General features: G+C 38.4%; 1 protein-coding gene across 3 annotated transcripts in view; it reads right to left on the bottom strand.

Annotated features, from left to right (window-relative positions):
* Positions 1 to 25,879, bottom strand: part of SLC4A4 (solute carrier family 4 member 4) — a 440,882-nt gene that overhangs the window by 14,404 nt on the left and 400,599 nt on the right. For all 3 annotated transcript variants that reach the window (XM_036335845.1, XM_036335853.1, XM_036335842.1), the window contains 4 exons: positions 17,482 to 17,595; positions 15,562 to 15,723; positions 8,795 to 8,973; positions 7,582 to 7,654 (listed from right to left, as the gene is read on the bottom strand). In XM_036335845.1, coding sequence (XP_036191738.1) covers positions 7,582 to 7,654; positions 8,795 to 8,973; positions 15,562 to 15,723; positions 17,482 to 17,595 — 528 coding nt within the window. The remainder of the gene's footprint in view (positions 1 to 7,581; positions 7,655 to 8,794; positions 8,974 to 15,561; positions 15,724 to 17,481; positions 17,596 to 25,879) is intronic.

Raw genomic sequence — 25,879 nt, 5'->3', positions numbered from 1 at the left:
TGGTTTGTTAGAGGGATTGTTAAGTTTATATGGAATAAATACACTTATGTCCATAAAACATCACATGCTTCTAAAAAAGACTAAGAATTTTAACATAGGTAATTTGACCTTCAGCTCAAAGAAAAGTAAATGACATTGAACGTTGAAGGAGGTGCGAGGGATGGTGTGAGTGGTGGGGGAGCCCTGTGTGCTGCAATACCCACTAGTCCCCCCAAAGAGGTGAGCACATCACGCTCCAGCCACTGGAGTTCTGACACGTGCCTTTATTCCTTTTAGAATGCGAATGTTCCATTCCTTGCCATTACTCTGTATAAATTGACAACAATAAAATAAGAAATGAAACTAACAACGGCACCACTTTATCGCTTTGACTCCTTTCTTAATTTTTAAAATACATTCCACAGGTAGGGGCACTGCCATGGTTCCTTAATACAGGATGATTTCCTTCTTGTCATTTTATTTCTAATTTCTTGGGGAGAAAAGAAAGGTGGGAGGGGGGAAAGAGACATACAGTTCATGGGAAACTGGTTAGAAGCCCTGCAGGAGTTACTTTTTAATCTGTATAAAGTGCTCTCCTGGCTTGAAGGGAAATAATCACAAAGGTGATCGTGGCCCTGTGTCCACCCCTCACCTTGGCTTCGCTCATATTTTCTCTAATGTGGTTCTAATGCCAAAGTTGAGGCAAGCTGTGCTTGTGCCCAGGCCTATTCTTTCTGAACTTACGATGACAAATGTTACTGAATCCACCACAAAAAAATTCAGAATTCACCAATAACTCAGAACGGCATGGGATATGGGTAGGAAAACAGCTTCAAATATGAAGATGTTTTAAAAAATGATCCAGTGGTGAAAAGGAAACAGTACATACAAGAGAGACTATTAATTAGATTTTCGGCCAACTTCACTGTGATACAGATGCCTTGTGAAATTCACCATTTTCTGTACAGTAATGAAGTGTCTCAATAAAAATCTTCCAGTGTGGAAATCTTGATAAATTTTAACAGAATTACTGAGTTAGAGGATATTTCTTATTGGATTTGGTTAATGAGTCACACAAGAAGGTCAATCTTTAAAAATTCATTACAATGGAATCATTCATCACAACAAAAATTTTGCCCCAGGATGGAAAGAAGAATGTGTTTTTAAAAAATGGGATCCTCTTTTAAGTTAAAATAATATACCTAGTAAGAGGAGAGACCTATTTTTACAAAGCAAGACAGGAGAAATTAAAACACAAGGTATACTAGGTTTATAGGCATAATAAGAATTGCCAAATGATAAAATTATGCAAAGAAAATTATTTAATCAATCATACCCAGAAAGCCAAAAAGTATAATTATAAAAAATATTATAATGCCTTTAATAAACATAAAAATGAAAAAAAATTGCATGCTTGATCCTACAACCAGATAGAATAATGAAACTGAGATGAAGTCAATGAAGACGAACATACTGAGACTAGGTCAGATTCAGGCTAGGTAATTGAAATGACCAAATTCTGGTGACTGTCATTCCACTTTCTTTCACTTCTCCTTCCCTTTGATTTTTCTGATAGTGTTAGATTATTCCCATAAGGAAAAAAAATGCAAAGGGTAAGTCTAATAACAAAGATAGATTGTAGGTATCCACAGCACAGACTTCAGTACAGGAGTGAGGCCTCCCAGCAAAATAATGTATGTGTGTGTGTGTGGCGGGGGAGGGGGGGTGGTAGAGGGTGAGGGGGTGGGGTATAAAACTCTGAACAAAGTCCTATTTAAGAGCATGGGCACAGAAATCAGACAGCATAGGTCTGCCTAATAATCTTCAATAACTGATAAATGTGGCATTGATGTCATTATCAGGACCGGCACTGCCAAGTCAAAAGCCTGCAGCTGCAAAGCACAACTCTCTTTGGTCCCTCCGGGGGGGCCAGAGAGAGGGGGTGGGTAGGACACGGACCGGAGTATAGACCAGAAGGATTGCTGCAACGGTCAGACTTGAAGCCTGGGTTCTATATAAGCTCTACAGTATTGCCCTTTCAACTATAACAGCTGCCCTTAGGAACATGTTATTAAAATAACATCCCAGTGCCCTGAAGCCTTACAAGTCTGGGTTAATATGAAAGTTGCTGACTTGCACACTGCTGCCTCGTCATTGAAGAAACTGTGGAGTGAGGTACGATCAGTTTGTGAAAATGCCACATTTCTCTCCACGTGGGAGAGTTGGGAAATGGATCAAAGAGGCTGGAAAAGATTGCCTCATGGGAAACGAAACTGAATGAATTATTTGACAGTAAGTCCTGTTTTATTTTAAAAGGAGGTAAACTCTGATGGTTATGAAATCAACCTTTGGAGCCAGACTGCCTAAGATCAAATCTTGGCTCTGCCATTGAAGAATGTTGTGACCTGACTGGTTATTCATCATTTTTCTTATCTGAAAAATGAGTGCAATTATTAAGATAGTTTTGTAAGTGTTATTGGAGAACTAAATGTTAAAAATCTGTACTGAGCCCTTAGTCCAATACCAAGCTCAATAAATGGAAGCTCAATAAATGGAAGCTATCATCATCATCATCATCATCACTATTGTTTATCTGTATTCCCCTGTTAATGAGCAGGGTGTGTGGCATATTGTCGGAGTTCAACCAATGTTTGCCAAGTACTAATTCTTTGCTACCCTTCACATTTTAGAACACTAAACCAATCTGAAAGATAAATTTTGGCCACCACTCCTCCTACTGATAAACTACTTCAAGCAAAGGCAACAGAGGTAGCTGTGAACTTTACACGATCTTTATTTCTTTAGGCTTGCCAGAGGAATGAGAAAAGTAAGCTACCTTTCATCTTTTGCTGCTCTTTAGTCTCCCAAACAGAAACACACATCTGAAAGGTTTAACCAGCCTGGGAAGCCAGTTATGCCTGCTTCCCAACAGTTCTGCATTGAATCAGTAGTGAGATCTGAGGCATGTAAGACGTAGCTGGCTAAGGTCAAGGGGTATCCTTGTGAACTTAATAAAGCTACTACACTATGATTCCTTATATTCTTCCATGTAAAAAAGACAGATTTTGGCAAAGAGATCAAAACAGAGGTCATAAACTTCATGTTCAAAGTAAGCCTGCCTAAGCAGGGGCAGGAAACAACTTCCTATACAGCTTAATGCATGGGAGAAAATTACTAGGATCATCTCAGGCCATTAAACTTGTGAGGGATTACAAGTTGAGCCATTTCATTTTAAAAAGTAAAAGTCACACATTTCTCTCGATCCCATTCATTTGATCTGCCTTTTAAGGCAAACTCTTAAGCAAAACCATTCTCTAAAGGTGCCACCTGTTTCTTTAAAACACACACAGTCACATGGTGAGGGTGGTGGGAGGGAAGTTTCCCTCCTCCAAGGTAACCGCCATCATGCTTTTCTGTGTAAATTCTGAGGTTAATTGTTAATCTTGACTTTTAATTGTAACTCTGATTCACGGGTAACTTAGGTTTTAGTTTAACTCTACCCTTAACATCTCCTTCTTCCTGCATTGACTTTTCAAATGAGCTACAAAAGTTCTGTGGTGAATGCATATGACATCAAACTTTAATGATAAAAAGGACATGTGGTCTAAAATTAGCTGCTTTGCCCTGGCTGGTGTGGCTCAGTTGGTTCATGCACCAAACGGACCTGGTTTTATTCCTGGTCAGGGCACATGCCCAGGTTGTCGGCTGGATCCCCAATAGAGGGCATGCAGTAGGCAGTCGATTGATTTTTTTTCTCTCTCCCTTTCCCTTCCTCTCTCTATAAAATCAACGAAAACAAACTCATTTATAAAAACAAAAAAATAAATGTAAATAAATAAAATTAGCTGACTTTATCAGCGATGATTGTTAAAGTAAAGAATAGTTGTAATTACTTAAAGAAACAACCACAGTAGTCATTGCTATACTACTATTTTACTCTTGTTTTTAAATCTAGGTTTCCCACAATATGTTGGAAACTATATTAACAAAACAATTTCATGTCCCACATTTTGGGCAAAGTCTTGCCTAATAAAACTGTTTGCTGGACTGCCTTTTTCCCTTATCCCTACAATGACTCTTTGCATTGACCTAAAGTAGGAGGTGGAAAGAGCCACAGTTATGGACTCTAGCAGCTTAATGAGGGTGAGCAAAGCTTGGATCACTTAAGGGAGGTCAAAGGAAAAGTGAGCTCATGTTCACTGATCCCTTTGATCCCTTACATCTCTCCTTTTCCTTTCTCTGCATTCTAATTTGTTCCTGCAGATACTAAGGTGCTTTGCATATCCGAGGCAAAAAGAATCACTGGAAAAGAAAGAACAAAAATGTTTTCAGCTTTAATTCCTCTTCAGCCATATTTGGGTGCATGGTGAGAAAACAGGAAGTATTGTTGAAAATGTGAGTTTTGCATCTCATCCGAAAAATAGCAACTTATACAGTATCTATTCTCTGTGTCTTTTTGGAGTCACACATGATTCCTCAGCTGACAGTCTCTCCAAGATGAAGGCCAATTTGTTGTAACAACTAAAGAACTTTAAACACATCTGACTTTGTGCTAATGAAAATAAATAATCCTATATAATAAAAGCCTAATATGCTAAGTGTCTGGTCATCCATTCAACCAATCAAAGCATAATATGCTAATGATATGCTAAGGCCACTCACTATGATGTGCACTGACCACCAGGGGGCAGACGGTAGACTGGCTGACCAGTTGCTATGATGTGCACTGACCACCAGGGGGCAGTCAACCAGTCGCTATGACGTGCACTGAACACCAGGGGGCAGACACTCCGACCGGTAGGTTAGCTTGCTGCTGGGGTCCAGCCAATGGGGACTGAGTGAGACAGGCCGGACACATCCTGGAGCCCTCCCACAGTCCCTCCCCAGCTGGCCAACCTCCCGCATCCCTCCCTGGCCCTGACCGTGCACTGGTGGGGTCCCTCAGCCTGGCCTGCATCTTCTCGCAATCTGGGACCCCGCGGGGGATGTCAGAGAGCTGGTTTTGGCCTGATCCCACAGGCCGGGCCAAGGGGCCCCACTGGTGCACGAATTCGTGCACTGGGCCTCTAGTATAAAAATAAAAGAAACAATGGGTGTGTGTGTGGCGGAGATGAGTAAATATGAACTGGTGGAAAGATCTTTGTATATTATCCCTTGTCTAATAATGGCCAAGTATAAAAGACCCCATAAAAGAAACTTCGCAGTGTGCCAAGCAAGCCCACCTCCAGGGAGCCCAGGAGCAGATTCATTCCCAATACAGCTTCCCACACATGGGGTCAGAACTGCAGCAATGACCTCTCTAATAACTGATCTCTGCAGATGAGGTCTGTGTCCATGTGGTAAAAAGTTGTCACTAGATTTTCCCATCAGCTGATGTGCTGCTGTCTCTGGGACAGCACAGGAACAGAAAGCACTTTGGCAGTGGATTTAATGCTGGGGAGCCCTACCCCACTACTTGCTGTGCACTGGCAAGAGCAACAGTAGATTTCCCCCTGTCCATGTAGAACGGGGATTTTCAATCTTTGTCGCAAGAATTTTTTAAAAATTGATTTTAGAGAGAGAGAAATATCAGTGTGACAGAGAAACATCAAGCAGCTGCCCCACCACCACCACTCACCCTAACCAGTAACTGAACCTGAAACCCTTTTGGTATTGGGGGGAAGATGCTCAACCAACTGAGCCACCTTGCTGGGGCTGTACTGCGAGGAATTTTAAAACATGCAATACCTGATTATTTAGTCAGGGGAACTGACTTATTTTCCTTTACGGTGTCAAATAAAAAATGACAACAGCCAACACAATAGCCATTCACTGATAGTGAATCAAAACTTTATCTGTTTTTTTGTAAAATCAGCAAAAGTTATATTTTTTTGGTGTGTGGCAGAATTTTAGTAATTAGTTTATGTGCTCCGGGAGATGAAAAAGGTTGAAAATTGCTGCTGTAGAACATAAGATCTATACTCTTTTAAGGTCCTCTCTCTATAATCAGAAATGTCTTATGTAAAGTTGTTTTTAATTTTACTACTCCATGTGTTGCATGAGATACATATTCCCTCCTGATTGCAGTCAAAAAAGGAATTAAACCAGTTAATTGACATTGTGGAAACCAAGGATGAAAGATGAATATTTAAATCTTTTAACTGTTCACCAGGTATTTTGTGCATAATTTATGCATTAATCTAAGTATCCTAAAGGCAAAGTCAATCTTATCTATATGTTAAGAATTTATAATTTCATTGTTCTCAAATTCATCTGATTGGTGATTGACATATAATGTTCTAACCTGAGAGAAATGGATGGTTTTAGCCTTTCACCATTTGTCCTGTATTGTTTTTACTTGTGCAATTAAATACGCATTTTAAAAACCTTATAAATTAGAATTGTTTAAAAATAAAAAAATTGTCAGAAAAAAACTTTGGAAGGATATTGCTAACAGTTGTTTATGGCTATTGGTTTATAGGTGACTGTGGTGCTTTGCATTGTGGTTCAAAGCATAAGATACAAATTATCAATAACTGGCTAGTACTGATTATATGATACACAAGAAAATAAAATGCTTGTGTTACAAAAGAAAACGGGAAGTTTCATGACAAGTATGTATTAATCTGAACCTGTGTTAGTCCTATTTCTGTTTCTAAGTAGGCTTTCACATGTAGTTTATATTTATCTATTTAGGCAGACATTCACCCTATCAATCAAACCTTTATATTGACTCATAACTTTCTAAAAAATCTACTATATCATTTCCCTTCTTCAAAAATTTAATTCTAGGCATGTGCGCGCTCTCTCTCTCTCTCTCTCTCTCTCTCTCTCTCTCTCTCTCTCTCTCTCTCGGAAGCAAGTCCAAGCCTTTCCCCTTTCCTGACCACCCTTTCTTCCCCCCAAGGCACGTTACCTTTGCCTTTCCTTCCTCTAAGCTCCAAGGCCCCTTCTTTTGCATCTATAACTTGTTCCCTGAGCCTGCACAGCCCCGCTGTCTCACTTCGACTACCTCTGTAACTTTCTAAATAAACTTTCTCTTATAATTTGAAAAAAAGTTCAATTCTAAGTTTTCTAATTATAAATCAATAATTTTACTGTATTCGCCCTTTGTGAATATTAGGCCTTCTTATTCAAAGAAAATAGAAATAGTCAGTAATGATTAAGAATAGGAGAAAAATTGCAAAATGATTATCCTGAGTCACTCATGTTATCCAGGGGTCTATTATGGGGAGAAAAGGGGGCGGGAATTAGAGAAAGTAAATGGAAAGTGATGGGAAGAAAGGATGAAAGAAAACTAAGGGGATAAAATATGTGGGGTGGAGGAAAATCAGGTTGAATCATATGCAGTTGCCATTTTCATAGGTGAAAGGTTGGAATACTGGTAATTTAATATAGTTTAAACCAACTAATTGCAACAATAATAATAACAATAATGATAGAGTATAGGAGTGAGAAGAAAACCAAGATGAAAGTTTTTTAAAGTCCTCATTCTATCTGACCCCTGCTTCAGTGCGTTACAGAACTAATGAGAGTCCTGCAGATGTTTCACAAGAAATTCTACTCTTCACATACCAGTGATCTGCCAGTATTGGAAAAGGACAAAATATTTCACATATTTACCTTCAAGATGGGAGCCATGAAGACTGACAGGCCAGTCAGAATAAACACAAGGGTTCCAGTGACTCTTTGTTCCCTGAAACCAAATCAAAAGATTACCAATCTACCTCTTGTTTTTCCACCTTCAAAAAAGACTATACATTGACCAAATCAATGTTTGGCTAACATAGCAAAGGTGTTGATATCATATGTAATTAATACCTCAAGGACAGCATATACGCTCAACATAAATATAAAATTCTCTTAAAACTATTGCAATATGTGATTTTAATTCATCAAGGGGAAACTGATTCTGCTAAATCCGATGCTCCTTTTAGAATCAAGAAAGAAAAGAAAAAAATCACTTGCTCTTGGCCCAACAATTATGGGCCTCTTTGAAGCCCTTATTTTTTAAACAACTTGAACTGTTGTGTAATTACACCTTCTTTCACAGGAGACAGATATTACATTGTCCCACATTCTAATTAATAAACAGCTCAGGGAAATTTCATAAGTGCAATAAAATCTCATCAGTCTAATTTCCAAATCTACAACAACAAAAGTACTTTTTAACAAATATGATTCCCATACAACACCCCCTCCCCCGGCCCCCAAGAAAGAATCACCCACTGTTGTGGCGTGGGAAACGGTGGCTCTGTCATGTGAGCTATTCACCCCAGCACTGAGGGGCAGGGTTTGCTGTAAAAAGTAGACAACAGCATATAAAGGTCCTGTAAAGTCCTTCATGGCTACTCAAGTTTAACAGCCAAAAGTCAAAGTTTCTCAGGCTTATGGGGATCAAAAATGAACTGGAAAGTAAGAATTCTTTTCCCTTCATAGAATCTTAAAAATCATAAGCCAACTCGAGAGTTTTAGGGAGTCTCAAAAGGGCCAAAGATGAAAGGGTTTGGTCTTTATATATGATATGCTAGAGTCAGTACCACAGCATCAGAAGGACCTGCATGTTGAAGAAATGAGTGACCTGTTTGCATTTTTACATTGTATCACTTAGCCTTTCATAAATCAAAGAAAATTTAGTTATCATAAGAAGCGAACTCAAAAAAAAAATTATTGAGAACTCTCTGATGAAAAATTTAGTCCTTTCTAGAAAAGGAAGTATGGGAATAAATTAATCATCACTAGCCCTTTCTCCTCCATATTTTCCCATTTCCTTATGATTGACATGGATGTGTGCACGCAGTGTTCTGTAGAGTCACTGTCTTCTGACTTCACATACCTCACTCCAAGAAACTTGGGCTGTTCTCCAGGGGCAGAGGTCTCTGTCTCCATCTTCAGACTGTCGATGTGAGCAATGGAGATGACAGTCGCAGCCACGTACCATGGAAGAGCCATGAAGGAACACACCACCATGAGGATGGCCACCCAAAAGAGATCCAGGTGATATCCAGCTCCTTTCTGTGGGAAAAGGTAACAAAACCACATGAAGAAAATACTCATATTGCTATCAAGTCATAGCCCCAGGTGGGAATTAAGATTAGTCAAAGAAACCAACTCGCTTTGCTGGATAAAAATTTCTACTAAAAGGTAAGCTCTTTGAGTGAAGTGCCTTCATTGCCCTGTTATTCACCCTAGCGACTAAACACCAAGTGGCCACATTACACATCTTCTAGCTTGATGTATGACTGCTTACTTATTATTTGTTTATTGTTACTTATCTTCTCTGCATCCAATTTTGTAATCAACAACAGAGATACACATCTACCTTGACGAGTATTGGAACCATTCAATGAAATAACAGAAGCAAAGCATCTTGCAGTGGTTGCTGCATAGTAGCAGCTCAATAAGTGGTAATAATAGCAATAGGGATATTGATTGGTGTTAACATAAGCAAGAAAAGCACCTTAAAAGCAGGCATTGTGCTGTCTCTGCTTAACTGCTTAGCAGTATGCTGTTCACCTAGACAGCATTCAGCATATGAAGACGAAAGATCTGAAAGCAACCTTGAGAGGCTATGTAGAAGACCATTTCTCACCTTTCATAGTAGATGAAAATAACTGTTTATAATCTGCTGCACATTATCATGAAGGTAATGAATATCCCCATAACCAGAATAGGCTGATTTCAAACATTGCCCAATGGTCACAATAACATTTATTGACTGGGAGAGCAGACAACGTAACAAAAGGTCTAACTCTTTTACTCACTAAATAAATATTGTCAAATGTGTCCACAATGTTATTCTATGGCTCTGTTTCTCTGTTCTATTTGTGAAGAAATCAAATGCTTAATGCCCCTATGGAGCCTGAGAAAATAGAGCAGTTCATTTTCACAGCATGAAAGCAGCAGCACCAAGAGCCAGAATATGACCAATCCCAGGGAATGGAGACATTGGCTTTAAAAAATGAGAATGTGATTTTACACTAGGAACCCAGTGACTGTTTTGATTCAGATCCTGTTACAGTTAGTCAGAACACTGCTCTCCTCTCTCTGAAAGGCCAAGATTTCACCCCTGGCTCACACACATGGGTCTAATCATGTTCTCACAGAACTCATCACAGGCAAGGGGAGCTGACACAAGAAAAAAAAAAGCATAAATTTACTGAGTCCAAGTTTGACTAAGAACAAAAATCTCTTTGGGAGACAAAGAGATTAATACAATTCATAAAACCAGTTCATTTCAGCATCAGTGGTTTGAAAGCATAATGGTTTGAAGTAGGCGTGGAGTAAGGTAGGGGAAAGGAGGACAAAGATGGGGATGGTCAACATAAACTCATTAAACAGTGACAAATGAGATAATTATCATGATATATCTGGGGGCCCAGTCATTCATTCTTTCAACAAATACTGAAAATTTATTAATAGGCATAGTCCTAGGTGTTGATGACACACTTGAGAATAAAATAGACAAAGGTTCCGGCACTTACGGAGTTTCCATTCTACTAAGAGAGATAACAATAAACAACATAAATTAGTAAACTACCCTGTATCTTAAAGGGTAATAAGCATGAGGGAACTAGAAGTACTTGGGCTTGTATGCTGAGTACATGGGAAGCCACTGAATGGCAGGATTTGCTTATGTTCTAAGCACGATGGCTGTTGTGTTAGGAACAGCCTGAAGAGGGTCAAGGACATAAGACCTCCTAACTTACAAGTTCCATGTGAGAGCTCATGATAGAACGAGAGAGGCAGCAGTAAAGATGGCAAGAACTGTTTGGATTCTGATTATACCTTAAGGTGGCACTGACAAAGTGTGTTCACTCCTGCCTGGGGATGTGTCTTATGACCTTGCTATATGCCACTCATGATATGGCTTCTGTTCACATCTGTAACCTCACCGTTCACCTGTCCCCGGCTTGATTCCTATGCCATAACTACTTTCAACCACATGTACTTCCTTGAATATATCTTACTCACTAATGCTTTTGTCTCTTTGCCCACACAGCACCCCATACCTGGAATAACGGCTACTCTGCCTTCTTCTTCCATTGGCTCAGTACTGCTCATTCTTAAAACAAATCAGTTTTCACCTTTTCTGGTAGTTTTTCCTGCCTCAGTCAGGTGAGACGGCTGAGTTCCTTCAGGTTAGGTCTCCTTTTTCATGTTTTTCTATCTGTTATCTCATGCTTTCCTCGATCACAGCACTCATCGCACTGCTTTAAAGTTGTATATTTATTTATCTGTCTTTGACATTAGACTATGAGTAACAATAGGACTGCAACTGTATCCTGGATACTTTAGCAGAGTGCATGATATATAGTCAATTCTCAAGTAATCTTTACTAAAAACTGAATGACAATCAAGATGGTGTGGTTCAGTGGTTTAGCACTGACCCATGAACTAAGAGTTCTCTGGTTAGATTACTGGTCAGGGCATATGACCAGGTTGCAGGCTCAATTCCCAGTGAGGGTGTGTGGGAGGCAGCTGATCTATGTTTCTTTCTCACCTATGTTTCTATCTATCTCTCTCCCTTCTTCTCTCTCTAAAATCAATAAAAAATATTTTTAAAAAATGAATGACAAATAGGATGTATACATTCTTCTGAATGTCAACTATAATTTATTTATTGGCCATTCAAAAAATTAAAACTTTATTTGTTAATTAGTAGAAATATGAGTCATTTTGGGGGGAAGGAATGGAGGTTGACAGCAGCTGGGAATATCACATAGTTTTAAGCCCTATTTAACTTAAATCACTCAAGACTATATTAGAGGTACCACCAGGGTAGTTAGTAGGCAGGATCCCCAAATCTTGTCTCCAAGAAAGTTGTAATAACCTCAAGATGTGGATACTGGCCAGATCAATGGGTCAAAAGAATTAGCTGTTGCGGAAAAGTCTATGCTATGAGCTATCTTGATGCTTTCTTAAACTCTTTCGACTAAAAGAAGTTTGAGTAAAATATCCTGGAGACTAGCAAAAAGGGGCCACATAATACCAAAGAGGTAATATGAGGATTTTACAAAGCAGAATACAAACCTGAGAAAGCAAAAGCACCAGAATAAATAAAAGTTCTGGGGCAAAATAATACATAGATAATTACTCTGTGCCTCTTAACATCACTCTCTTCAAAAAGTCTTCCTTTACATAAACACATTGAGACCATAACTTAGAACGATTTTTATCTTCAACATCTAACATGAATGCTCCATACATAGCAAGGATGAATACATGCTTGAAAGGTTAAGTATAACCTTTAAAGTTTAAAAAATATTTCCTTGTCTTCAAGAACATAAACCCAAAGGATGCTCTACCTTCTGAAACTGGAGATTATTTTAAGTAAAGAGCTGGGAAGTGAAGCGTCACCTCCTTTTGATGCTGCGCATGCCTTGTTACAGGAAGCAGAAGTAATTTAGGAATGCAAATACAGAAATAAACTATGAGAGAAAAAGAGTAGCCCAACAATCGAAAGTTTGCATCTGTTAATATTACAAAGGGGTCAGGAGCAACACACACATATGCATAGACACAGAATAAGCATTCGCGCTAGGAGCCCCCATGAGCCAGACAATAAAGGTTTATAGGGACACTGAGAACCATGACATAGTTCTTCCCACCAAAGGGCTCACAGTAGGATGAGAGGACTTAGATTTGTACACAAACTACATGCAATCCAAATACACATTCAAAGAAGTTCGAAAGAGATGCCCAAAAGAACAGAGGATAAAGTGTTTAACTAGGTCTAGAAAGAACCCACAAAAATTCCTGCAGTGATGACATCTAAACAGGTATGGAATACTATAAGCACTCACTATGAGGACTGGAGATGGGCTGGCATAGTTTCCAGTTATCACCCACCTCAAACAGTGCAACACCTCTGAGAACCATGTGGCCCAAGATAACAAAATTCTTCAATGCGTATTTATTGAGTCTGCCATATGGCGATCATTGTGATGGGCCATGTGAGAGTGGAAAACAGGACTAAAACGTGGTCTTTGGCTTAAAAACGTGTTGGCCCAGAAAAGGACATAAGGTAAGTACACAAAATATCTACCTTGCGAGACACTGTGTGACCAGTGCCACAGAATAATACAAAATTACTAAGAGCAAAAACAAAAACAATAGAAATTACATTAGGAGTGAAGGTTACACTAACAAATGTTTATATTTGGAGTATCTTAAAGGATGGTGAGGATTTTGATGATACATGATAACTGGTAATCACTAAGGAGTGGGATAACTAGCAGAAAAACTGCCAGCCTTGAAGAGAAACCAGCAATTAATTTGGCCACATTATTGTACAGTATGTGAAGAGAATCATTTTAAATTTAGGTTGAGAACATATCACAAAGAGACTTATTAGTAAATCCCAGGCTAAGGCAAATTGATTTTCTTTAAGGGGCAAAGATTTAGAGGCCAAGGTATAAAGGTTTAGAAATAGAGGACTGACATATAAGAACAACACTTTTTACAAAATATTTTTATTAATTTTTACAGAGAGAGGAAAGAAGAAGGAGAAAGAGAGAGGAACATAGATGTGAGAGAGAAATATTGGTCAGTTGCCTTGTTCCCTCTACCAGGAATCAAACCTGCAACTCAGGCATGAGCCTTGATTGGGAGTCTAACCAGACAGCTCTTGGTGCCTGGGTTGATGCTCAACCAACTGAGCCACACTGGCCAGGTTTAAAAACACACTTAAAAGAAAATTTATTGCTTTTAGAATGAAGCAAAAGAGACTGGTTATTAACTAAACAATTAGAATACTCTAGACATGAAATAAAAGGGTCTAAGTTTTGATAGCAGGAATAAAAAGAAAAAAATGAAAGCAAAGCAGATTTTTTAGTTATCCAAGAAAACACATTAAAATTTAGGGTTTTATTATAGAGAATATCAGACAAAATTTATTGCTACAATCATCTAATATATATCTATCCAAAACTATTTCTCTCTCCCACACCCTATCTATAACACTTAAAATCACTTTCCTTGTGAGAAGTATCCCTTGCTTTGTGATCTGAAGTTCAGACACTCTTCTTGTCTCTGCAATGATTCGGGGAATGACCTTGGATAAGACATGACCTTGCTGAACCTGGTTTGCTTTGGAGTGCTCTGCAAGGATAATGTGGGGAAAACTAACCAAAATGATGGCCAAAAAAGAAAAGCCAAGTGCCCTGGCATTCCTACATCAAGACAGAGCTGTGCAGCAGAGTGGAAAGGTGGATCCCATCCCAAACAGAGCCGCCAGCCAGCCAGTGCCACTTGACCCAGAGCCAAAGCAAATGCCACCCAAAACCATGCTGCTTTTAATATCACAATGCTTCCATCTCCCTCACTATTTCAGGTTTCTCTCTGGACTCAATTTCATAGTAGTCAGGGACCTTAATAATTTTAGACAATATCTCCAATTTTCACATTCCTTCACTAACAAATGTGAACAAAACCATATCCAGAGTGAAAAGCCTTTAATTCATGATGAAATCTCCAGTAGTATCATTAGATTTGTGTCAGAAGACTGGCACTTACTCTATAACCATTATCATGCAAAGGAATGACTTCAAATAAGCAATTACAAAAGTGACGAAAACTTACTTTTTATTTACTACTCAACTCTTATTTCTAAGAGGTAAAGCCTAATGCGTCTTGATTTTCCAGTGTTTTCTACAGGGAATGGGAGAATTAAAAATTCTGTTTTTTTCAATCCTAAATTTTCTAAATTCAAAATTCTGATTTTTATTAATAAGAAAACTTAAGCAAAATGAAAATAGTTATTTACCTCCAAAGACACATAAAAATCTGGCCAACTATATATCAAAATGAAGATTATGTCCGCAAATTTTTTTCAGAATAACATATATTAGTCAACATCCATTTTCAGTCTTTCAAACTAAATCAATGCTGAACCCCTCCCAGTATAGAACATAAAGTGCTCCATCAGATACAGAAAATATTTTATACAAATCATGGCTACCAGACAGAAAGTCAGAGAAACAACTAGACATAAAAAAAACAATGGCAACAAGAACGAGGAAATCTACAGTCAGCAAGCCCTGGAGTCCAAGCCTGCCCGGAGAGATCATGGGAGTCCTTAAGGGTGTAAGACTGGATTAGAATGACCTTCTGAACTCTGTGAACAGGAGGTCAATCCTAGGAATACAGGGGAAATAAAACAAAGATCTGTAAACACAGCATACTAAATTGGTCAACAACAACAAAAAACCCTAAAAGTATAAAGCAGAGTTTGTAATGTTATCCATGGGAATACATGCCTTTCTTGGTCTTTCCACGAGATGTAATTTCATAAGAGGAAAAAAAAAAAAGTAATCCCCAAAGATATTCCCAACCATAAATAGACAACTGGGTTTGGTGCTGAAATTGCTCTCTTCAGCGGCTAAGGATATACAACATGAAACAACTTTTTTGGATTTAAATGAAATCTCCCTAAAGTATTATATTGAGGAAATGTGTCAATACAACGTGACCTATGACTCTGCCAGGAACAGTGGTTATAATATAACTCCCAATCAAACCATCTTAATTTGAATTGATATTTGTTTGCAAGTACTTCAAAGAAAGGAGAAGGCAATGATAACCATTATTACAAACATTTACCTTGAGTTTATGCTCCTTCCTGTTTACAATCACAGCTGTGATTTGCTGGTCCATGAAAATGAGAATGGTGACCAACAAAGCGGGGATAACAGCTGCCAGGTACACCCACCAGGGGTTTTTTCCAAACGGTGGGACAAACCAACCGCGGTTCGGACTTGTTGGCTTGAAGAAGAGAGAAAACAACCAATATGAATACATACCACTTTGTGAAAAATCAACAGGGGAGATACACTTTTAATTTTGGAGAGCCAACACAAAAAAATGGAAAGAGTTTTATGGATAAACTGGACAAAAAAGATTATTCACCAAACGTTTCCTAAAGGAGCTGATTTTTAAGGCAGTATTTTAAATGAAGGAGACTAAGAACAGTTCCGGTGGAAAAAAACGATCTAAGATAAGGACTCAATATGGAAGAAAGGAATTTAAGTTTAAGGGCCGGCCATAAGAAAAAACCCAGATGTGATAGTCAGTAAAGAGATAGGCAAGAAATTACAAAACTACTATGACCTTTCTCCATGGACTTGAGCAATTACACTGAAGTTGTTTCTAATATTGCCACATGATAATGACTTTATAATATAATATAATATATAAAAAGCTACAAATATTTTTATGTTATACTCAAACTTATTTGAACACTCTGGTATTTCTTATTTTATATATGAAAAATAACCCAGGATAATTGGTTAAATCCTCAGAAATACCACAGAAAATGAAAAAATACAATTATTCTTCTAGTTCCCAATCTATCATCTATCAGCAGATCATATATCTCTACTACAAAAAAAAGTCTTATCCTTTATTCTGACTTTAAACAAACAATGTAAGTAAACTAAAATAAAATCCTACCTATGAATTATTTTCTCTGTATTTACTATCAAAAAAGTCTCACTTCTCCTCTGAAGATATTTCTATTTTTCCTCTTACTTGCTCATAACTCAATCACTGAATTTATCCAGATTTTACTACCTTTACCAGGTTGTGAGCTTGTAAGGAAAGCAACTTTGTCTTGCTCATCGATGCATTACAAATATCCAATATAGAGCCTAACTCAAAGCACACATCCTGTACATGTTGGCTTAAATGAACTAATGATTAAATGCATGAGAACTTTTCTTTGCTAATGAATATGTGAAGGGAGAGATAATGCAAACATATTCTATTTGCTATAACATAGATATCCCTTCCTCACTGAGTAGTTACTAAGCTAAAACTATAGTTAATTTAGTTTTTCTTAGCAAGTATATGGTCTCCATGATGGAATAAAAGGTTAAGTGTTCTAGAAAATAGGTAAAAAACTTATACTGGAAACTTAGGTATGAAATATTAGGAATGACTGAAATGTAAATTTTAGCTATTGGGTCTGCAAATACCAACAATATAAAATGAATAATTCCTGTATCTTCTTTGTAATAATTAAAATGCACATTACACATAAATATGTGTTTACAGGGCAGGTAGTTTGGTAGCAGAAAAAGATCACTGAAGCAGTAATGTAATTGTGGGTATTTTACTTAATTTTTTGAGCTTAAAAATCAGCTTCATAAAATAAGGATGACGATACTTACATTGCATCCTAGAATTATTATATGGGTCAAAGTGATGAGTTGTATGAAAATACTCTGAATATTTTAAAATACTCTAAAAGTATAAAGCAGAGTTTGTAATGTTGACATAAGGTATTTTTCATAAAAATCAATGTAATCTTAACTTTGCATATGATCATTCAGACACTTAATTTTAATAAAGAAATGGGTAAATGTATACATGTGCCTATCAAGAGAACATTTTTAAAATATGTAAAGAAATGGATAATTGTACAAAACTAACTAAGGACAGATATGACAAACTAGAATAATAGGAGGAAGGAAAAAAAGCCAAAAAGTCCTAGGAATGACCAAAAGACAGAGGTTCACCTACCTTGAACTCACTTGGCACAATTAGTTTTGGAGTATCCACACCTACCAGGGCATCTGTTACACAAAATATGAGAATGGACAAGATGATGGCAAAATCACTGATCAGTTTTCTTGCCTGGGAAAATAAAAAAGAAACCAGGACTGTTTAGCACTGGATCCACATATTTGCCCGTGTTTGCATTGAATGAAGAAGTCTGTATTTGCTAACAGTTTATAGGAACAATTTCATCAACAAGTGAAAGGAGCAGTTATACTGCAGAGAGATTATATTTTAAATTGTTTTTGCATCACTCTGTCACCTGGTCAACAGTAATCTAACCCCACAGAACAGATCAGTGTGAGTGCATGCATTGGGCGAGAAGTCAAAGGTAATATATCCCTGAAATACTGTATCAACACTTTTCTTGTTTTGCAGACCTGGACAAGGATGAAATCTCAGGGCATATTATAAAAATCTGCACAAAAACATCGATGAGTTCCAGTCCATTGAGTAGACTCAAGACCTCAGAGAAATGTAGTGTGATGGCAGATGGAAATTTGATGGCTTCACTAACTTTTTCAAAGAAAATACTTTTCACTCTAGATTAGTCCTTAAAATCTCCAATATGTGAAATATCTGTTCTCCACTGTTAAGTGTGATTACCATTAATCAACACCTTTAAACTAGGTACCTGGTAAGGACAAGGGCTGGGCTTTATGGGATGTAACATTAAACCCAAACCTTTCTTATGGAGTAGGTGCGGAATGGCCATTTCTAAGTCAGCAGGGGAGTGTAGGGTTATTTAGTTGGTTGGCTGTTCCTCTGTCGTGTTTAGTGGCACAGACAACAGCCTAAGAGCATTACTAGAGCAAAGACACCTGAGTTTCCCTATAAGGTACTTACACATAGTAGTGCACAATACGATCATTCTACAAGAACTTGGTACCTAATGCTTTGCTTGGCACTAGAAATATCGCAGTGAACCCAACAGACACAACCCATGCCTCATGAAGCTTATAGTCAAGTCATTCACAAGGAAGCCTGCTCCCAGTTTTAGATAAAACTACGGCTGATTGAGCAGGTACCAAGTTGTCTCAGGGTGAGCAGTCAGTTTTCTGGTGCTGCCAGATGAAGAGAGATCACTGATGGGCTGAGTGGCTACACAGTTCTCCGGGCAGTGGGTCTTGTAAAAGAGTAGCAGGAAGGAGGGAGGCAGGAGAGTCAGTGTCGGAGGGATGCAGTGTCAGGCAGGCCATTGTTGGCTTTGAAGATGGAGGGGCCACAAGCCATCAGGTGTTCAATGGGACCGGAAGGGAAGCACGAAATTACTTGATGATGTGGGATGTATGCTGAAGGCTGAGGCAGGGATTGATCTGTGACCATTACCAGGTGTCAGAAGCTTGGTACGAACTAGCAGCAGGGCCACAGATGGCCCTTTTGGCCAGAAATTCCTTTCCCTCTTGGAGAGCTGGATGCTGCTAGGTTTAGCTTTCTTGAGAAGTACACACAGAGGAGCAGAAAGCCAGCTCCTATTGGTATCAAATTAATACCAATCACACACAATACTCTCAAGCACAGATAGATGGCATGGATCAATTTGGGCAGAAAATATGGTACAGCAGGGAGAAGCAGCTTGTATAGTCAGGTTACCTGGGCTGGAACTCCAGCACCATTATTTCCTATCCTTTCTTAGCGTCAATTACTCCACCTGCAAAATGTAGCCAAGATAATCCCTAAAGATTTCATCAGTTTGTTCTAAGAATTAAATAGGATAAGCCATTGAAAGTGCTTAACATAACACCTGGAATATAATAACCTCTCCTAATATATGTTAACCAGCCCTGACCGGTTTTGCTCAGTGGATATAGCATCGGCCTGCAGACTGTGTGTGTGTGTGTGGGGGGGGGGGGGGGGGGGGGTCCCAGCTTCGATTCTGGTCAAGGGCATGTACCTTGGTTGCGGGCACATCCCCAGTGGGGGGTGTGCAGGAGGCAGCTGAATCAATGTTTCTCTCTCATCGATGTTTCTGACTCTCTATCCCTCTCCCTTCCTCTCTGTAAAAAATCAATTTTATATATATGTGTGTGTATATATATATATATATATATATTATTGTTTTTTCAAGTTCCACAGGCCTCTGTGGCTGCCAAAACCACTGGAATAACTAAGTAATCCACTGTCAGGAAGTCTTTAAAAAGAATCTTCAAATACAAGAAATAAGAAATAAAAACCCAGTAATAACATGAAACTGCCACTCAGAGCTAATTTCTACAGAGCTATTTTCTAGGGACTCAATACTGGAGAAAACTCCCATTTCTTTCTTTTGCTCTCTTTTTTAAATCAATCAACTTTATTTGTTAGCACAGTTTTAGATTTACAGAATAGAGAAGATAGTTGAGAGTGTTCCATACACCTCCTGTCATAATTCCCTCTATCATTAACATCATGCATTAGTGTGTTATGTTTGGAAATACCCATTTCTTAAGTTTTGTGCAAGTGTTGACACAGTTCAGGATGATCTGGCAAATGTGGTCATGGGAAGAAGTTTCAGGAATATATTAAGATGTTACAAGAACCTCCCTGGTCCTGTAGGTTATAAATCACTGAAATAACAGAAATCATTGCAAAGGCAAAAAAAAAAAAAAAAAAGTGATTTTTTTCTTCATCACCCTCCTAATCCTTACCCAGTAAATTCAACTTCTTGACAACTCAGATCTACCAGAAGATGCTCAAAACGTTTTATTAAAAAGACAGTGCTCCTTTTCTTTTTAAAGGAGGCATTATCAGCTTTCCATAAACTGAACACTAAACTCCTAAACCTACTCTTTCAGCTGTTTTTTCCATCCGAATTAATGGCAACTTATTTTTTCCTAATGCTTAGGCCAAAAATTCCACACGACTCTTCTGTTTCTCTCACATCCTATACTTACCAGGCCAGCAAATTGCCTTCAAAACATATCCAGGCTCCTGTTACTTCCACCTCTGTTGCTATGACCACCTTTGTCTAAGGCCACCACTTTATCTTAACTTGATCTCTTTCAAATACTGCACCTAACTCATCTTCCTGCTTCTACACCACCGCTCCCCACCCTCCTTCAGTACACTGCCAAGGTATCACCCAACATAATCATATTAAAATTTAGGTCAGATGATGTGTAGGCAAGAATAACACCCCCTAAGAATATCCATGCACTAATTCCTGGAACCTATGAGTACGTACATTACATGAGTAGGGAGAATTAAGGTTGCTAATCGGCTGACCTGGAGATTGGAAAAAGGATCTGGTATTATTATGGTGGGTCCAGTGAAATCACAAGGGTGCTCATAAGTGGAAGAGGGAGGCAGGAGAGTCCGTGTCAGAGGGATACCAGGTGGGAAAGACTGGACAGGCCATTGCTGGCTATGAAGATGGAGAAAAGGGGCCACAAGCCTGGAAATGTGGGCAGTTGCTAGAAGTCAGAAATGGCAAGGAAATACATTTTCCACTGGGGCTTTCAGAAACAACACAGGCCTGCCAGCACCTTGATGTTAGCCCATGTGGACCCATTTCACACTTCTGACCCTCCAGATCCTAAGACAATAGACTTGAGTTGTTTTCAGCCATCATGTTTGTAGTAATCTGATATTGCTCCCATGGGAAACTAATAACTAATATAAATAAATAGTTTATCTATTTTAGTATAGTTATTATTTCCCAAATTTATATATCGATATAGAAACCTGAGATAGCCCCTCGGCAAAGGCATTCTGGCCAAGTGTGGTGTTACTGAATTTTAAGTATAAAAGCAGCTAAAAGAACAAATGCTAATAACCTTCAGGATTACATTTCTTACAATTTATGGGGGGGAAGAGATACTCAGTTTTGCTAAGTGTCCATCGATAAATGGTAATAATGTTGCTTAACCTCATTAAAAAGCACAGCCAGGATGATGTGTTCTGTATAATACACTTCTATTTCCCTTTCCTCCCCCTTAAATTATACAATTCAGGGCAGTCACAGCAGAATTCACTCCTGCAGAGTGTTTATTGTAAGACATTCATTTCTAAGATACTGGATCCAGTTTAAACTCATAGTCAAGGAAATCGATTTTTCCCAGGCCACTTTTGTATTCAACTCTAAATGCTCTAATTAGAGGATGCAGGTAGGGGTGCTGTTTTAGCAGACCATTCAGGTCCTACCCTACTCTAAAAAGGAAGTTTAATCTGAAAGAGGCAAAACTGACAGCAGAACCAGAAAGCATCCTAAAACTGTCAAGCACGGAGTACATATAGCTTATCAGATACACTCCAGGACCTGCGTAATAGGAGCTCTGAGTCTGACTTTAAGGAAATAAGGATTGCTTTCTTTGAGCCCTTCTCATACTTGCAAACACAGTTAGAAAAGAAATATGTGAATTTCCTTCCATTTTTAAATTTATTTTACCTTTCATTTTCATCAAACTTAATCTCTTTCAAACACTACAAAATAGCACCCTTTTATGTGTCACTGTATCTCTCTCTCTCTCTCTCTCTCTCTCTCTCTCTCTCTCTCTATATATATATATATATATATATATATATATATATATACCCATGTATATAGAGAGAGAAATATTAAATTACAAATGTATAGTTCCTAATACTTCCTAATTCAGTACTAGCTATTTAGCTATTACTGGTATTGATTACACGTGCCAAAGTTTTCATGAGAAAAGCTGTTTGCACAAGATTTCATGCCCAATCCTGTGAATTCAAAGGCCTTAAACCTAACGTGGACAAACATTCTTATAGATGACTATCTAATCAAATGCTAAGTATTTCCAGGCTCAAGCTTCCATAGCCTAGGAATATCAACTATTACAACCTAAGTGAAACACATATTAAGATAATGCATTCCAGACACAAAAGAGCTAAAGTTGTTCATTACTACAAAAGCAGTATTACAAGAAATGTTAAGGGGGCTTCTTTAAGGAGAAGAAAAAAATTAAAAATATGAATGATAACATGGCAATAACTGCATACCTATCAATAATTACTTTAAATGTAAATGTATTAAATGCTCAAACAAAAGACACAGGGAGACTGAATGGAGAAGAAAACAAGCTCCATACATATGCTGTCTAAGAGACTCATTTCAGATCAAAAGACATACACAGACTGAAAGTGAAGGAATAAAAAGAGATATTTCATGCAAATGGAAATTTTGCTGGAATAGCAATACTTAAATCAGGAAAAATAGACTTTAAAACAATGGCTATACTAAGAGACAAAAGAAAAGACATTTCGTATACAATAGCCAAGATATGGGACCAACTAAGTGTCCATTGATAAATGATTGGAAAAAGATGATGTGATACATATATACAATGAAATATTACTTGGCCTTAAAAGGGACTGAAATCTCACCATTTGCAACAACACAGATAAGCTTAGAGGGTATTATGCTAAGTGAATTAAGTCAGAGAGAGAAAGACAAACACCGTATGATTTCAACTATATGTGGAATCTAAAAAACAAAATAAGCGAACAATCAAAACAGAAACTAACTTATAGAGAACAGACTCATAGTTGCCAGAGGGGAGAAGGGTTGGGGGGTTAGGTAAAAACCAGTGAAGGGGTTAAGAAGTAGAAATTGGCAGTTACAAAATAGTTACTGGGATATAAAGTACAGTATAGGAAATAAATATTGTAATAACTCTATGGTGCCAGGTGGGTACTAGACTTATGGGGGAGGGGGGTCACTTGGTAAGTTATGTAAATGTTTAACCACTATGCTATACATTTAAAACTAATATAATATTAAATGTCAACTGTAACTGAAAAAATTAAAGATGAAAGAAATTTTAAAAAGAAGGTAAGATATATTACAAGGACTTGCCATAAAAAAAAGTTTGGTGCTACAACATGATAATTTCCACCTCCATGCATGAAGGAGGAAAAGGAAAGTGTGTTTCAACTAAGATTATTTTATACTAGTGACCTGGTGCACGGATTCATGAACATTGAAAGGAAATTAATTGGAAGGTGGCCAGCAGGGTAGGACTGGGCGAGAAAGGCCAGACATGCCCTGGAGCCAACCTCCCACGGTCCCTCCCGAGTCTGCAGAGTGAGCAGGGTCCCTCTGGCAGGTGGGGTCCCTCAGCTTGCGGGGATCAGGCCAAAACTGGCTCTCCAACATCCCCTAAGGGGTCCCGAAGTGCAAGAGGGCACTCTGCAAAGTTGCTGTCATACAGGGTGTGGAATGCAAATGCAAGTGTGCAGTAAACCAGATTCGGCACCGACAGTGCCCCAGCAACAACATAACCCATAGCCAAAGGTCAAATCGCATGGCCCCGCAAGGAATCGTGCTCCCTCCTCTCTGGATTTGGTGTCACCTGAGAACCGCTGTTGCCAAGTCACTGCAGCTCGGCAGCTTCTGCATTGAGTGTCTTCCCCCTGGTGGTCAGTGCAGGTCATAGTGACCAGTTGGATGGTTGGACACTTAGCATATTAGCCTTTTATATATATATAGATAGATCACCCTGGGTTTGAACTTTTTACTTTATTTTTTACCATCGTTTTCATTATAAAAAGAAAAAGAAAAAATACTTCTGACTCTGCAGAATTAATTACAAAATATCTCAATTAATCCAGTAAGAAGCAACCAGCTAAAATAAACTACCAAAGCAAAGAAGAAATTAAGTGTGGATTGGAAGAGAAATTCAAATAGCCATAAGCTGTTCTCTTGTTCTTGGGCAAAACAACCTAATAAATCTATTATAAACATATTCTTCATGAAGGAGGATACTTTATTAATTATTAAGAGAGTCATGATCATCGAGACGCCACAGTGAGAAGCTGGTTGATTTACAGGGGGAAAATGAATTTGTTTCCTCTGAAGCCACAGAGGACATTCAGTTTTCACTTTGCGAGGCCTGCAGCTGCTCCTGCATTAACTGGGGGAAAGGCTGTGAGCCTGCAGAGCAGTTCCCATGGATGGAGCTGTTAGAGCAGCAGGCACCCCGTGGGTCCTCAATAAACATTAATTTGCGATGTCAACTCCTCTCATGATTGTGGTGCTTGGAAAATGCTAAAAACAACTGTGTAAAAAGCATTTATTCTAGATGAACAAAAAGTAAGCCAGACAAATATGTGCCTTTTGGCAATCATGAAAAGGCACACCATACCATGAGAATTTTTACATTTGAGCTCCTAGAAGCCAATGCTATAAAGCACTGTAAAAGAAATAAGCACTGACATCAGTATAGCAATCATAATACACTGTACTTTGAATTAATAATACCTACTATAATTAGAATTCAATAAAAGGAAAGTCTGATTTAGACTCCAGGATTTTAATGCCTTAAGTTCCAGAGTCAGAAAGATTTGGGGGAACAAACAAGGGAATTCATTTGGACAATTTATCTGGGTGGGGCTTAGAACTTGGCAACGGAAATCTACCAGAAAAAAGAAAAGTTTTTCCAAGCATGGACAGAGGGGACTAGGCCTGATAAAGTGGTTCAGCAGGGATGCTAAGGAGACCTCAGCAACCACAGGCCTCTTCCTCCATCCTGCCTTAAAACTGAGCAGTAGAACAAGGAACCAAATGAGTGTGTGCCAGAAGCAAATGATCAAATCCCATGGGAAATACGATGGCCCGGTCTGGTCACTTTATTCTAAACTGAAACTGAAAATCTGGAGTTGAACCAGAACAGTATAAACAGAGGAACAGGAGTCTGCAAACACATCACATGAAAAATGACTGTAGTCCTCAAGAAGTTGTGGGAAGAAACGGTCTTCAAAGATGTGAAATGTGTCCTAGGAAAGACTAAATATGTTCTGTGTAGCTTCAGAGGGAGAAGCAGACCCCGGAGATAGAGGCTGTAGAAAGGCAGATCTATATTTCTATCAAGAATGCTTTCGGAGACCTGAAGTTCTTGTCCCAAAAAGATTCAAGCAGCCCACCAGTGAAAACTTGTTAGGAATCAGGCGGCAACGTTGGATTATGTGGTAGTCAAAGTCCTAACACTAAAATTCAATGATTAGGCCTAATTATAAAAATTTCTTGACCTTCTAATAGGGTCTTGTATATCCCCCCAAATCATTACTATAAAGGGTTCTTGGGCTATAAAAGATGGTTTTATATTTTATATTAAGGAATAAAAATAAAAATTAAAAAAAAATTCGTAAGTCATGGCTATAAATTAGACAATCTGGAAATGGAGTAGGAGAGCATTTTGCGTTAAGGTATGGATTTCAATGCTGGTGACTTTTCCATGCTGGACAAGTAAGCTGAGAGTTCTTAGAACCATCAAGCTACCATGGTCAAATTACTTCTTCTGTCCACACACTGCCTTTATGCTGCCATTAAAGCTCTCACAAAGTTATATGGCCAATCAGTGCTCCCAACCTTATTTTTCTTAGGGGTCAACTTAAGTTGACTATTTTAAATTTTTTTTTT

Source organism: Myotis myotis, unplaced genomic scaffold (assembly GCF_014108235.1).
Source record: "Myotis myotis isolate mMyoMyo1 unplaced genomic scaffold, mMyoMyo1.p scaffold_m19_p_1, whole genome shotgun sequence".
In the NCBI taxonomy this organism is placed as follows: Eukaryota; Metazoa; Chordata; class Mammalia; order Chiroptera; family Vespertilionidae; genus Myotis; species Myotis myotis.
Note: the sequence above shows the minus strand (reverse complement) of the source record. Positions and strands in the feature narration are given on the sequence as shown.